The sequence below is a fragment of the Garra rufa genome, chromosome 11 (genome assembly GCF_049309525.1).
Source record: "Garra rufa chromosome 11, GarRuf1.0, whole genome shotgun sequence".
NCBI classification, from domain to species: Eukaryota; Metazoa; Chordata; class Actinopteri; order Cypriniformes; family Cyprinidae; genus Garra; species Garra rufa.
In genome coordinates this window covers 46815209-46832035 of record NC_133371.1, presented here as the reverse complement: position 1 = coordinate 46832035, position 16827 = coordinate 46815209, and the positions used below count along the sequence as shown (strand labels likewise).

The following is a 16827-nucleotide window of genomic DNA, read 5'->3' as shown; positions in this document are numbered from 1 at the left end:
AATTCTTATTGAATGCACAATTCACCCATGAGATGCATAATTCTACTTAAGTGCACAATTCTTCAACTTACTTGAGTACAATTAACTACAAAACAACATGCTTTAGACATGCAAAACACAACAGCACATCAGCAGAGGTCAGTTTGGTCTATATTTAAGTAGAATTATTTAGTGTGTGGATACTCACCGCAGGAGCAGCAGGTGAAGCAGTTCGTATGATACAGGTTTCCCATCGCCTGACACGCTTGACTCGCTCCATACACACCTTTACCACACTTTACACAGATACCTGGAAGAGGACAGACACACAGGCAGCAGTCAGAATCACAGATGGGTGTATTCTGTGTGGAAATAATGTCAAGAAAAATGTAGCTACAACAAGCAAAAACTAACATATTTTCTTTACATTCTTGAATACATATGAATGTACACATGTATCTTAATTTAAAAAATGACAAATTAAAAAAAAATATCAACATTTTTTTAAACAAATTATTTTTTTATTAATATTATTATTATTCTCTAGTTTTTGGGGAGTTGCACATCACATGGCATTTTACTTACCTTGGCCTATGCATATTTTTACAACATATTTTTGATGAATTAATGGATAAGATAAAAAAAATAATTATCCTATAAATTTTACTCCACACAAACATCCAAAGCAAAAGATTTGCGAACCCACTCCGAAGTTCCAAACTGAATCAAATGATTCACGATCCGTGCTCCGAAGTTCCCATCTAAAGCAAAACGTTTGCAAACTCACTCCGAAGTTCCGATCTGAATCTAATGATTCGTAAACCCACTCTGAAGTTCTGATCTAAAGCAAAAGATTCGCAAACTCACTCCGAAGTTCCAATCTGAATCTAATGATTCGTAAACCCACTCAGAAGTTCCAATCTGAATCAAATGATTAGCGATCTGTGCTCCGAAGTTCCGATCTAAAGCAAAAGATTTGCGAACCCACTCAGAAGTTCCAAACTGAATCAAATGATTCACGATACGTGCTCCGAAGTTCCCAACTAAAGCAAAACATTTGCGAACTCGCTCCGAAGTTCCAATCTGAATCAAATGATTCGCAATCCGTGCTCCGAAGTTCCGATCTAAAGCAAAAGATTCACAAACTCGCTCCGAAGTTCCGATCTGAATCAAATGATTCGCGAACCCACTCTGAAGTTCTGATCTAAAGCAAAAGATTCGCAAACTCACTCCGAAGTTCCAATCTGAATCTAATGATTCGTAAACCCACTCTGAAGTTCTGATCTAAAGCAAAAGATTCGCAAACTCACTCCGAAGTTCCAATCTGAATCTAATGATTCGTAAACCCACTCCGATGTTCCAATCTGAATCAAATGATTAGCGATCTGTGCTCCGAAGTTCCGATCTAAAGCAAAAGATTTGCGAACCCACTCAGAAGTTCCAAACTGAATCAAATGATTCACGATCCGTGCTCCGAAGTTCCCAACTAAAGCAAAACGTTTGCAAACTCGCTCCGAAGTTCCAAACTGAATCAAATGATTCGCGATCCACGCTCCAAAGTTCCGATCTAAAGCAAAAGATTCACAAACCCACTATAAAGTTTTGATCTCAATCAAATGATTCGCAATCCGTGCTCCGAAGTTCCGATCTAAAGCAAAAGATTCACAAACTCGCTCCGAAGTTCCGATCTGAATCAAATGATTCGCGAACCCACTCTGAAGTTCTGATCTAAAGCAAAAGATTCGCAAACTCACTCCGAAGTTCCAATCTGAGTCAAATGATTACCGTTCCGTGCCCCGAAGTTCCGATCTAAAGCAAAAGACTCGTGAACCCTCTCAGAAGTTCCAATCTGAATCTAATGATTTGTAAACCCACTCCGATGTTCCAATCTGAATCAAATGATTAGCGATCTGTGCTCCGAAGTTCCGATCTAAAGCAAAAGCTTTGCGAACCCACTCCGAAGTTCCAATCTAAATCAAATGATTCGTGAACCATGCTCTATTGCGAATCATTTGATTAGAATCATTCAATTCGCTAACTGATTCACAAACCCATTCCAATCTAAATCAAATGATTCATGATTCGTTCTCCAAAATCCTGACCTGAATAAAATGATTTGCAATACATGAGGTTCCAATCTAAATCAAATGATTTGTGATACATGATTTGAAGTCCCGATCTGAAACAAATGATTCGCGATCTGCGATCTGATTGGTTGAACTGATTAGGAGTTTTCGAAAAGATCCATTTAACCCATCAATACGTACTTTTTTAATTGTTACGAGCAATGTCAAAATTGAATAACGAATGACTCTTTTAGTTAGATCTGTTTTTGCTAGTGAATCGCTTGAAATGAATGATCGGAGTCAAGAGTTTGAATCAATCAGAGCAGTTCCAGCATAAACGACTCAATTGACTTGGTTCATCCGTTCCTCTTTTTGCATCTTCAAACATGTTTAAACTACACTGTCATTACTACTACTTGATTAGTTTGATTGCTTTCTGACATTAACTGAAAAAGGTATGTTTTTTGAATTGCGTAAAAAGATATGTGCTCATTGACAAAATGAAACACTTCATAGATACATTGTCTTTCAATAATTCAAGCACTTTTCAAGTACCTCTTCAGGAATATTGCTTTTTTTCAAAGGTTTTCAAGATTTCAATATTAAAAAGTTTGGGTTTGCTGTGTAGGTTTAAAGAAGTACTGCTTTGTTTTTTTTTTAATAAATACATTTTTAAAAAGTGAAATAAAGAAATGCTACAGGAATTAGGTATTTAAAAGTGATTTAAAGTTCAAAAGTTCATCAGTCATCGCTCCCTAGTTATACATCAAGTGTTCGGCATCATGGGAAAGTGAGTCAGTAGCACTAATGCCTGCAGTCTCACGCACAAGATGGCCTCCGCTGGGGTCGCATTCCTCAACGCGGCCACGGTCAACACCTAGACATGGTCACACTGAGGTCACAACATCACCCGCGAGAGGACCATGACCAACGGCAAACATGACACATTGCACATCAATCTTCCCAGCAACAACTATTCTGATAACTGAATTCAGTGTTTCGGGAAATTCTGTCTTCGAATCTCACAACGGATGTAATTCAGCCCTTAACGATTTAAGAAAAACTCACTTAAAAGCTCAATTAACATAAAGCCCATTTGTGCATGTGATGATAGGCTCTCGAACAGAAACACTCATCAGATAAGCTCTCGGTGACTTAATGGTTAACTCATCAAGATAATTATAGCTTCGTCGAGAGGGATTTTCACGTACCAGAGTACAGCACTTCTGATCTAATCGTGTTTGTAAAAGTCCCAGCAGGGGCTTGCTTTATCTACATCGCTTATGGCTGAGAGGTGTGGCGTGTAAAGCTCCATAAATGCACACCAAATTAGCCAATATTCTCCATAAGTACTAGAGAGCTTAAAAGTAGAGCTGCTTGAATATAGCAAAAAACATTATCACGATTATACAGGTCAATTTTGAGATCATGATAATATAATATAATATAATATAATATAATATAATATAATATAATATAATATAATATAATATAATATAATATAATATAATATAATATAATATAATATAATATAATATAATATAATATAATATAATATATGACCCTGGACCACAAAACCAGTCTTAAGTCGCTGGGGTATATTTGTAGCAATAGCCAAAAATACATTGTATGGGTCAAAATTATTGATTTTTCTTTTATGCCAAAAATCATTAGGAAATTAAGTAAAGATCATGTTCCATGAAGATTTTTTGTAAAATCCCTACTGTAAACCTATAAAAATGTAATTTTTGATTAGTAATATGCATTGCTAAGAACTTAATTTGTACAACTTTAAAGTTGATTTTCTCAGCATTTTGATTTTTTTGCACCCTCAGATTCCAGATTTTCAAATAGTTGTATCTCGGCCAAATATTGTCCTATACAAACTATACATCAATAGAAAGCTTATTTATTGAGCTTTCATATGATGTATACATCTCAGTTTTGTCAAATTTAACCTTATGACTGGTTTTGTGGTCCAGGGTCACATATAATATAATATAATATAATATAATATAATATAATATAATATAATATAATATAATATAATATAATATAATATAATATAATATAATATAATATAATATAATATAAGACCCTGGACCACTTAAGTAGCATGGGTATATTTGTAGCAATAGCCAAAAATACATTGTATGGGTCAAAATTATCGATTTTTCTTTTATGACAAAAATCATTAGGATATTAAGTAAAGATCATGTTCCATTTTGTGAATTTCCTACCATAAATATATCAAAACTTAATTTTTTATTAGTAATATTCATTGCTAAGAACTTAATTTAGACAACTTTTAAGGTGATTTTCTCAATATTTAGATTTTTTTTTTTTGCACCCTCAGATTCCAGATTTAGTTGTATCTCAAGTATTGTCCTATCCTAACAAACCATACATCAATGAAAAGCTTATTTTTTCAGCTTTCAGATTATGTATAAATCCACAAAAATGTTTCCCTAATATAATATAATATTTAAAAATAAACAAAAATAATATAAATATAAAATAAACAATATAAAAAAACAATACGAAGATCTAAATTATATATATATATATATATATATATATATATAAATATAAAATAAACAAAAATAAAACTATAAACAATTTAAATATAAAATATGGCACAAAAACAATATGAAAGTATAAATAATATAAATATAAAAATAATAAACTAAAATAAAATTGTAATTTAAATATAAAATATAAATATAAAAAATAAACCAAAAATATTATAAAATATTATAGATTTATATCAAAAATAAATAAAATGTGACCCTGGACAACAAAACCAGTCATATGGTAATTTTCCCCCATTGATATATGGTTTCTTAGGATATGACAATATTTGGTTGAATATATCTGGAATCTGAGGGTGCAAAAAAATCTAAATATTGAGAAAAGTGTCTTTAAAATTGTCCGAATTAAGTTCTTAGCAATGCATATTACCAATAAAAAAAACACATTTTGATATATTTACGATAGGATATTTACAAAATATCTTAATGGAACCTCATATTTACTTAATATCCTAATGATTTTTGCCATACAATGTATTTTTGACTATACCTGTGCTACTGAAGACTGGTTTTGTGGTCCAGGGTCACAAATATAAGATATAAATAATTGAAAAATTATAAACTAAAATAACATATTGAATAATACACTAAAATAATATAACACATAAAAAATAAATTCCATCAAAATAAGTAATATCAATTTTATTGTTGTGCTCCACTTTAAAGGAAAGGGTGGATTTATAACATAAAAAAATACAAGAGCACAGTAATTAGTCAAAGTTGCAACGGTAATTAAAATTAAAGTGTGATTAATTGCCCAGCCCTAGTATCAAGTCAATATTAACGAGTCTTTCAACAGTATCATTAGTGTCTTTTTTCCATTCAGTTAGGCTAGTCTATCAGCTGTAAGCATGTGTTATTATCATTGTTCATCCTTACCACACTTGTTTTTTAATAGCATGTAACCATGTTCGGCTTTTAATAGATGGATAAAAGCTTTAATAAATACCTGACAAATTCTCCAGCCAGGCTACATGTGATGCTAAAAACCCGAACTTTCATATAAAGGACGGCATTGTATAGAACACTGCTTTTTTTGTGAAATTGCGAAATTTCTTTTATGAAGCAACCTTTAATGCCACACTTGCTTGCTCACCCTGCCAGCTGAAAAACACGTTTTTTCAGATGAGTGTTAGCAACAACTAATCCAGCGGTGACTAATTAACACGTTCAGCTGACTGTAACACACCGTTAATCCTCATTACAGAGAAGCTCAAGTTTGTCTCAAAGATGAGAATAACTTGCTTTATCCTTGGCTGACCAAATCAGGGATATTTTAGTATCCCTATTGTTATTATACTTATATATATTGTTATTATCCAGGGTCACATGATATAATATAATATAATATAATATAATATAATATAATATAATATAATATAATAAAAATATTCTATTCAAAATAAACTAAAATAATACAAAAGTACAAATAGTATAATATAAAATAAACAATATACAAATAAGCAAAAACAAATAAACTAAAATAATTTACAATTATATTTATATATATTGTTATTATTCAAGGTTACATAATATAATATAATATAATATAATATAATATAATAAAATACAATACAATATAATACAATATAATATAATATAACATTAAATAAAACAAAATCTAAATAAAAAACAAATATTATATACAAAAAATAAACTAAAATAATACAAAATTACAAATAATATAATATAAAATAAACAATATAAAAAATAAACAAAAATAATTTACAATTATATTTATTTATATTGTTATTATCCAGGGTCACATAATATAATATAATATAATATAATATAATATAATATAATATAATATAATATAATATAATATAATATAATATAATATAATATAATATAATATAATATAATATAATATAATATAATATAATAATGATATTAAATAAAATAAAATCTAAACAAAATTACATTAAAAAAATAACTAAAATAATACAAAAGTACAAATAATATAATATAAATTAAACAATATACAAATAAACAAAAATAATTTACAATTATACTTATAGTTATTATCCAGGGTCACATAATATAATATAATATAATATAATATAATATAATATAATATAATATAATATAATATAATATAATATAATACAAATATTATATTTAAAATAAACTAAAATAATACAAAAGTACAAATAGTATAATATAAAATAAACAATATACAAATAAGCAAAAACAAATGAACAAAAATAATTTACAATTATATTTAAATATATTGTTATTATTCAAGGTTACAAAATATAATATAATACAATACAATACAATATAACATAATATAATATAATATTAAATAAAACTAAATCTAAATAAAAAACAAATATTATATACAAAAAATAAACTAAAATAATACAAAATTACAAATAATATAATATAAAATAAACAATATACAAATAAACAAAAATAATTTACAATTATATTTATTTATATTGTTATTATCCAGGGTCACATAATATAATATAATATAATATAATATAATATAATATAATATAATATAATATAATATAATATAATATAATATAATATAACATAATATAATATAATATAATATAATAATGATATTAAAAAAAAAAAAAAATTACATTAAAAAATAACTAAAATAATACAAAAGTACAAATAATATAATATAAATTAAACAAATAAACAAAAATAATTTACAGTTATACTTATATATAGTTATTATCCAGGGTCACATAATATAATATAATATAATATAATACAAAAATACAAATAATATAAAACAATATACAAAATAACAAAAACAAGTAAACAAAATTATTATTATTATACTATACTAATTATACTATTCTATTTTTATTCTAATTTAAAGTTTTAGAAATTTAGATGTTTGTATTTTATGGTTTAAAGGGGGCGTAACACACCCAATCTCATGTTATCTTGAGTACCGATAGAGTAGTACTGCATCCTTCACATCTCCAAAAAGTCTTTAGTTTTATCATATTTACAAAAGAAAGATCCAGCTTTTTGGGAGAAATTCCCATACTTCAGTTGCACCCTTCAGGACGTCATGAAGAGCCATGATCGAAAAAAACTTTCCGAAACTTGTAAGAAACCCAGAAGTGTGTATTTGGCACAGAAATACTCTGTTATACGTCCAAATTGTTTCTTGAAATGTTGGCCATGTTTAGCATGAGAATCCAACTCTTTAACAGTTTAAATAACTTAACATGCATGAAACAGCATTGGACCCCCCCTTTAATAACTCCACATCAATAGAAGCAGCAACGCTTGATTTAAAACACCAGCAACTACACATTATGTGTACCTCAAAGCAAGGCAATATTGTGAACAGCAGTGAGAGATAAACATGTAATGAGGACGGCTGGCAACTCAACAAGACGCATCCTCCAGACGAACTCCCCTCACCTGGTACACACTGGTACCACTTCCTCTATACAGGCCGTGAATCACAGCTCCTTCCTCTCTGGCTGATAACAGAGATGGAGAGCATTGCTTTGTTTCACACAAGGCCAAAGATTACGCTGCTTTTGATTAGGGCTGGTTGGACTGGTGATTTTTCAGAATTATTCATTCAAATGTAATGTTTTGCTACTATTGTATGTTTGATGTCATGTTTGCATGATGCTGACAGTCTGAAAGCTGCATTTATACTGTTAATATGTTATGTTTATAGTTAATAGTATTTTATATTAGACATGTAGTTATTTACTTTTTCTCTTTCATGTTTGTTTTTCATACACTACCAGTCAAAAGTTTTTGAACAGTAAAATTAGTTTTTTGAAATGTCTCTTCTGCTCACCAAGCCTGCATTTATTTGATCCAAAGAACAGCAAATACAGTTATAGTTTGAAATATTTTTACTATTTAAATGAACTATTTTGTATTTTAATATATTTTAAAATGTAATTTATTCCTGAGATTTCAGAGCAGAATTTTTAGCATCATTACTCCAGTCATATGATCTTTCAGAAATTATTGTAATATTCAAATTGCACAGCTAAGTAGATTTTTTTCTGGTTTCTCTGATGAATAGAAAGTTCAGAAGAACAGAATTTACCTGAAATAGAAATATTTTGTAACGTTATAAATGTCTTTATCATTGCTTATGATTAATTTAAAGCATCCTTGCTAAATAAAAGTATTAATTTCTATAATTTCCTTCCCTAAAAAAATAAAAAATAAAATAAAATGTTTCTAGAAAGGCAAATCATCATATCATGTGACACTGAAGACTGGAGTGACAATGATACTGAAAATTCAGCTTTGATCACAGAAATAAATTACATTTTAAAATATATTCAAATAGAAAGCAGTTATTTTAAAAAGTAAAAATATTTCACAATATTACTGATTTTGCTGTATTTTGGATCAAATAAATACAGGCTTGGTGAGCAGAAGAGACTTCTTTAAAAAAAAAAACATTAAAAATCTTACTGTCCAAAAACATTTGACTTGTAGTGTATTCGTTTATTTTATTGGATGTGATGTTAAAATTGATATTTGATGACAATTTCTAACTATGTACAGCACTTTGAACGGCATTTTATGTCTGTCTAAAAGGTGCTATATAAAAGTACGTTTGTTATTATTTTTATTATTATTAATAATAGCTTAAAACTGATTATCATTTTGATCTGTTGAGTTAAAACTTGATATTTCTGAACATATAGGATGTGTTTAGGACAAGTCTGTGTAATATTTACCTTTATATGTCATGCATCTTTTCTGCAAAGGTGTTTAACAAGTGAATTTGTTTTACATTTACACTTCATGTGTGTAAACTTTCTTTCAGCAGATAGAAATGTTACCTAAATCTTGTATTTACATTCAGTTAAACCTTACAAAATTGAAACTGGAAGCTAGAATCGGTCAAAAAAAGAGAGATTTTTTTTGCCATTTCACCCAGCCTTAATTTAAACCGCAATAAACTCAACATACAATCCAAATGCACACAGCAAGGTCATGCAACTCTGCATTTAAAGTCCAAATTACAGATTTACTGACTTCTTTTGCACCAAACACCAAAGAAGCATAGCTAAAAACAATTCTCTGAACGGAAACGGCGGCGAGCAAAGTCTCATTCTGTGTTTATTTTAAAGCAGACCCTGAATCCCGAGTGTCTGTGTGGATACACAGAGGTCAGAGGTCGGCTGATTCAGCGCAAAAGCAGGCGAATAACGCTGCCAGAAAACATCCAGCTCTTCTCAGGAGCAGATTACTCTGAGAAAAATGTAAGCAAAGCTACTTTTGGAACGTTTTTCGGTGTTTTGTGGGCGCTTGTGTGATTGTTATTCTAAGCAGGTGATCAGTGTTGACCCCCAGCAGCTGTGTCTGGCTGCAGAGACAAACGGTCTGTGCCAAGAGTCTGGTGCTGAACCGCCACCCCACCGCCAGCCTAATCGCTCGCTAAAAGATCTGGAGATCGCAAGAATGAACACAAATTCAACCAGTCATGCATTATTTGTGATCATTCACAATTTTACACAAAGTTTGTAGCACTATTTAAGTTAAAATGCAATCAAGACTAAAAAAAATAGTGCCAATCAAACTCACTCTGTAGTAGGGATGTGCGGTATACCGGTACTGTGAAAATACCGGTATTTATTTTTTTTAAACGGTACAATATCAAAAGTTTGCTCAGTTCGGTATTTCTTCCGCTGTTCCGATTTTCACCACTATGCGGCAGTGTTCCGCAAACTGGCGTAAAACCGGCAAGCGTTATAACAGACAAACGGCAGTGGATCACACAGATGAAACGCGCTCTGCAGCAGTCAAAGGAGCTAGCAAAAAAATAAAGACTGAAAAGATATGTATATGTGAACCCATTTTATTCAGTCCCAAAATCACAATCCAACCTGTATCCTCTACTCTGTTGGGTTTTTTGTTGTTGTTGTTGCATTCTGGTTGCGTTCACATTTTCTTTGTGATAAAGACTGAAAATATGTGACCCTTGTCATAAGCTTACATTTTACAAAACTGAGGTGTATATACCACATGAAAGCTGAATAAATAAGCTTTCTATTGATGTATGGTTTGTTAGGGTAGGACAATATTTGGCTGAGATACAACTATTTGAAAATCTGGAATCTGAGGGTGCAAAAAAATCAAAATACAGAGAAAATCACCTTTAAAGTTGTCCAAATTAAGTTCTTAACAATGGATATTACTAATAAAAAAATACATTTTGATATATTTATAGTAGGAATTTTACAAAAAATCTTCATTGAACATGATCTTTACTTAATTTCCTAACGATTTTTGGCATAAAAAAAAAGTTAAATAATTTTGACCCATGCAATGTATTTTTGGCTATTGCTACAAATATACCCCAGTGACTTAAGACTGGTTTTGTGGTCCAGGGTCACATATATTAAGAGATTATTTTAATTAGATCTCTTCAGTTTTGTTTCTTCTAAAATCAAAATTTTAGTTTTTATTATTTTTTTGTAACAATTTCTTTGCACAGTTGTTCATAGATTTTTCAATTCACCTATACTTGCCTGTTTCCTTTTTTTTTTTTTTTTTTTTTCTCCACCTATGGTATCGAATTGGTATCGATACCAAGGTATTAGATCCTAGTATCGTACCGAAGTCAAAATTGTGGTATCGAGCCATCCCTACTCTGTAGGGCAGAACACTTAAAAAGAGCACTTTAAAGGGTGCATGGTAATTTAGTCTGATATGTGCACATTTAGTGTGACATGCACTGCTGTGCAAAAGTTCGGGATTAGTAAGATTTTTAATGTTTTTAATGTCTCTCATGCTCATTAAGGCTGCATTTATTTGATCAAAAATACAGTAAAATCAGTAAAATGCTGAAATATTATTGCAATTGAAAAAATCTGTTTTCTAGTTCTATTTCTAAAATAAATTCACTTTTACATAAAATATGAAGGTAAATATTACACTTGACTTGTCTTAAACACATCCTACATGTTCAGAAATAATATCACGTTTTAGGGTTCACCTCAAAAAGTTAAAATGACTAAAAGCATAACATTAGTATTAACTATTATTATTGTTATTATTACACGCATTTCAAAGTGCTTTACATAATCAGAAATTGCATCATCAAATGCCAATTTCAACATCACATAAAGGAAATCAGTTACATGTCTAATAAGAAATACTAAAATGTACACTGCCGTGCAAAAGTTTGGGATTAGTATAATGTTTTTTAAAGAAGTCTCTTATGCTCAAAAGGCTGCATTTATTTGATCAAAAATACAGTAAAATCAGTAAAATGCTGAAATATTATTGCAATTTAAAAATGCAGTTTTCTAGTTCTATTTCTAAAACAAATTCACTTTTGCAGAAAAGATGCATAAAATATGAAGGTAAATGTTACACTTGACTTGTCTTAAACACATCCTATATGTTCAGAAATAATATCAAGTTTTAGGGTTCAACTTAAAAAGTTAAAATAACTAAAAGTATAATACCAGTATTAAACAACTATTATTATATGCAGTTCAGAGGGCTTTGCATAATCATAAATTGCATCATCAAATGTCAATTTCAACATCACATAAATGAAATTAGATATATGTCTAAAAAGAAATACACTGCGGTGCAAAAGTTTGGAATTAGTATGATTTTTAATGTTTTTTAAAGAAGTCTCTTATGCTCACCTAGGCTTCATTTATTTGATCAAAAATACCATAAAATCTGTAAAATTATGAAATATTATTGCAATTTAAAAATTCAGTTTTCTATTGCAATATATTGTAAAATGTGATGCAAAGCTGAAATTTCAGCATAATTAATCCAGTCTTCAGTGTCACATGATATGCTGATTTATCATCAGTGTTGAAAACAGTTGAGCTGCTTAATGTTTTTGCAACCTGTAATATTTTTTTTTGATTCTTTGATGTAGTCTTTACTATCACTTTGTATTAATTTAACACATCTTTGCTGAATAAAAGTATTAATTCTTTCAAAAAAAGTTTTGATTATTATAAAATATTTATATTTTCAGAACATTTCTACTTATGAACAGCAATGTATATCAATGACACATTTTTTTTATATTTACCGCCTTTAAAAACTTTATAGCATAAATAAAACAATTACAACCCTGTTTCTCACACATACACAGCTCAGCCCATGAAACACAAAATGCAATGACTAGCAGTGTTGTTTTCTATACAAATAAGCACGCAATGGATGTTTGAGCTCAAAAAAGCACTATAAAAGTAATCCACACATGCACTATATTGTATTATACAAGTTCGCTGATAATTCACTGACAACCTTTTCTCTGCTGCACCTCTCAAATCTCAAAGCATGTTCAAAGATGCTGCATGGAGGCGTTTTGTAGGTTTAATGTGAATTATACCAATTTGCATGGGTTCTTGCATGATCACAAATGAGATGTAAGAGTTGCAGCATAGTGCAAGATGCATTTCTGACGCTTTCTGGGTTAATATAGACACTTTTACTGTGCATATAAAGAAGCAGGATGATTCTAATACAGGTTTGCATCGACATGACAGCGAGAAAACGCTGACAGATCTCTCATTTTTAGTTGAACTAACCCTTTAAGAGTGCAGAAAGACACATCACGAATACCCGGTGAGATTGATTTTAGGGAGCTGTTGTCAGGGTAACGGAGAGGGCTCGCTTTCGCGCGCAGACTAATGCAGACTAAAGAGGGTTCGGCATGCAGTAAAAAAACATCACCTGCTCCTCGGAGACAAAAACACACTCATACCTCCATCTCTAGACTTCCTGCAACTAAACCTGTATAAATGTGTTTCCAGGCAGTGGCAGAAACAAAGTACAGTTGCTACAGAGACACAAACGATGAGACAACGTGACGCAGTCACAACAACGGACCTAAAGCTTGTGTTACTTAAAAAGACCAACATGAGCAAATTCTGTGAACTCCGGTCAATATATTAGGACAGTTTGTGTTTTAAAATGTTAAATTCTAGACCTGTATGAGTTCTTTTTAGCTGTAGAAGATATTTTGAAGAATGTTGATAAGCACATAGTTGACGGTAGCCATTGACTTCCACAGTATTTTTTTCCACACTGTGGAAGTCAATGGCTGCTGTCAACTGTTTGGTTATCAACATTATTTAAAATATCTTCTTTTGTGTTCACAAGCTAAGGTCTAGAACGACATGCAATAAGATTTAAAGAGATTTTAAAGGCACTTTCACAAATTAGGACTTCCCTAAGAAAAAAAAACACAGGCTCACATGCCTCTAAAGAACATTTCTGTTGACGTTCAGGCCTTGGAAGGACACTGGCAGGAAGTGGCGTTCAAACCGGGAGACAAAGTATGTACTCTCTGAAGACTTGCCTTTTTCCGTCCAGGTCCGGGCCAAAAACAAGCCCGCTAAGAACCCTGTTTGTCTGCTCGCCGACTACAATGTCCTTTTTGGGCAGTGCCAGTTGGGATGCCAGCAGCCTTTGTTGCGATTGGTCTAGCGCTGGTGCCCGGTGTGACCAAAACCAATCAGCAATCAGCTGGTTACAATGCAAAATGAGCCAGTTACTGCAGTGTTTAGCCAAAGTTCGTAGTCATTTGGCACCGTGCGCACCAACCTGCATACTTAAACCCTGTGAGCTGGATGCAAAACAACACACTAAACAAACAAACTATGACTATTACACTGTCTGCTTCAAAGGAGATCTCAGCAACTGCTCTCAATATATTAACAAGGCTGGTCAACCAACATTGGATGTCAACTATTAACTTTATATTTCCTATGGAACTTTAATACCTAAAATAAAGTTAATCATTAAAGAAAGCAATTCACAGCCATTAAGTCTTCTTTTGAGAACTCAAACAGTGCTGATGAATGAAATGACACAGAGTCTTTAGTCTATGTTGCAGCATGCCTTGTGAGATGATCCAGGTTTTGGGAATTTGCCGTTTTTTTTTGTATGATGCCTTTGGGAAAACAAGTCTGGATGAATGATGACTTAACCAGCTCAAAGATAAATAATCATAATGTGATTAAGGCAGACATATAAAGTACTACTCAAGTATAAACCCTCTTGTCTAGAAAGCACACTGATTCATTGACAAAACATGATTTACACCTGTTTTCCCACACCCTAATGATACTTTAATGAGTCCAACACAAAGGCTGCTCTGTGCTGGCTCTGCTCAAAGGTGTTTGAGCGTGTGAAGGTGTTGATATGACTTTCCACCAAACAATTCTAGAAGAATTTGAATCAAAATCATGTTTTTATGAACTCAAGTGACATAAAACACATACAAGTGAATCAAAAATGAACCCTGGTTCTACTTACCAAAATACTCCTTTTTCATATGTATCTCGAGCTCTTTCTCCAACTCCAGGGTGAGGGCCTCCAGGCGCCGCTCCGCCTGACTGGGGCCGCTGTCCCGGGATGGAGTGACCTGGTACGGCAGCTTCAAGCGCTGCGCCCCGGTGCCCATCTTCCCATAGCTAAACGCGAGGTTGACGTCTGAATTCTGCTGCTGCGGCTCCTCCAGCACGGGAAACGTTTGGAGGTGGACGCGGTTGTTGTGAAGGCCGTTTGGCTCCGAGAAGTCCTGCAGCAGCGCGTCCTCCGGCAAGCCGGGTCCCAGCATGGGGAGCTGGAGCTCGGGATACGCGCTCATGGATCCTCGGGAGCTCCGCGAACTCCTAGAGCTGTGGCTGGAGATGCTCGAGCGGGGGCTGACCACGCAGTTGGCCGCCACGGCTGGTCGGGCTCCGCCGACGCCGCTGCCGCCATCCTGGCTGCAGATGCTGGACCGGGGGCTGGTCATGGGGATGCCGTGCATCGCGCCGCTCTCCGGCTCGTGGTTCCCCGCGGGGGTGAAGCGCGAGTCGGAGTAGCTAGAACGCGGGCTCGTGGTGCTCGACCTCGGGCTGATGTGCCGCTGGTCATAGCCCATGCTGATGCCGCTTGTTCGGTTACTGCTGGGTTTGCTCCCGCAGTCGTAGCTGTTGAGGCTGGTTCTGGGGCTGGAGTGTTTGCTGGTGTCGCTGGCCGTGCTGGCGTAACTCGACCGCGGGCTGATCACGCTGTTCCCCTCGCAGTACTTCTCCTGTCCGGGTGACACCAGGCTGGACCGCGGGCTGCTGATGCTCGACCTCGGGCTGGTGTGTTTGCTCTGGTCTTGCGACGAGTGAGACGAAGCCAAGCTGGACCGGGGGCTCGTAGCCGTGTATCTTCCATCCGGGTTGGCCATGCATAAGCTGTTGCTCCTCGCGCCCGAAACGGGCACCTGCTTCCCCAGGATGAGCCCGTCGTAGGCGCATCCTGTGCTGTACCGGTGCCCCTGCACCTCGGCGTGCGTGTATCTCCTGAGACGGTCCGACGCGCCGCTGTAACACGGCAAGGCAACTTCAGATTTGGTGCAGTACGCATCGGGATCGGGATAAACCGCTTCCCTCTGCGGAGAACAGAAATCCAGAGGCACTGAGGGTCGGTTCCCGTTGACGGAGCGCACCGGAGCCGCGCCGTAGACTTTGTTCCCGGGCGTGGAGGTGCTGCCATTCATTCGTTTAGTTTTCTCCATGTCGGGGTTCGGCTCCCCGTACATCCCGTCCTGATAAACGTCATATATAGAGAGGTTTTCCATCAGTTTGCTCGCTCTGCGCCCCGGATCCTCGTCATATTCATCCATGTCTGTGAGGCGAGTTGAGGGACGCTGAACGAGGGAGCGCGCAGCACTAGTGAACTACAACACAAACTGCATTTTAGATGGAAAAATGCCGCCTCAGGCGAACCATCGTTGCCTGTACGCGCTCACTTAGTCCTTCGGCGTCATTTCGTCACGATACATACTCCCCTTCTGTCGATTTGCGGCGATACAGTCGTCGTGACAAAGTTTCCTCACAAGAGAACGTTTGTCAATTTCAGTTTTTGTAAAGTTGAAAGGTCTTTACAGTCAATGGCGCGCTGCGCGGAGGAATTTTCTCCCTTTGATTTTCCGTGATTGCTCTCGCAAACTCGTTTACACCCAATCTAACTCGATTAATAATTCCCCTGGAGAATTTCGCAATGATCAGGAAAGATGTTGAGCGCCGAGACGGACGATTATGCGTGTATCAAACGATTCATTCGGAACTCGTTTGTGTGAGAGGAATGCGCGGAGGGAGACCAGCTGCGCTGCGGCGCTCTGGAATGTGGTTAATGCCGGAGCGAAACAATGATAGAGAGCAACTCAGCAAGGGGGAGCAGAATCCTGAAAAAAAGTCCTT

The 16827-nt window shown here is 34.2% G+C and overlaps 1 protein-coding gene across 1 annotated transcript in view; it reads right to left on the bottom strand.

The window, feature by feature from the left end:
* The window catches only part of wtip (WT1 interacting protein), a 40562-nt gene extending 24156 nt beyond the window's left edge, over window positions 1-16406 (bottom strand). Inside the window, 2 exon segments of the mRNA XM_073850935.1 lie at window positions 188-289; window positions 14903-16406. Of these exon segments, the coding sequence (XP_073707036.1) occupies window positions 188-289; window positions 14903-16250 (1450 nt within the window). The 5' untranslated portion in view covers window positions 16251-16406.
* Between the last annotated feature and the right edge of the window lie 421 nt (window positions 16407-16827).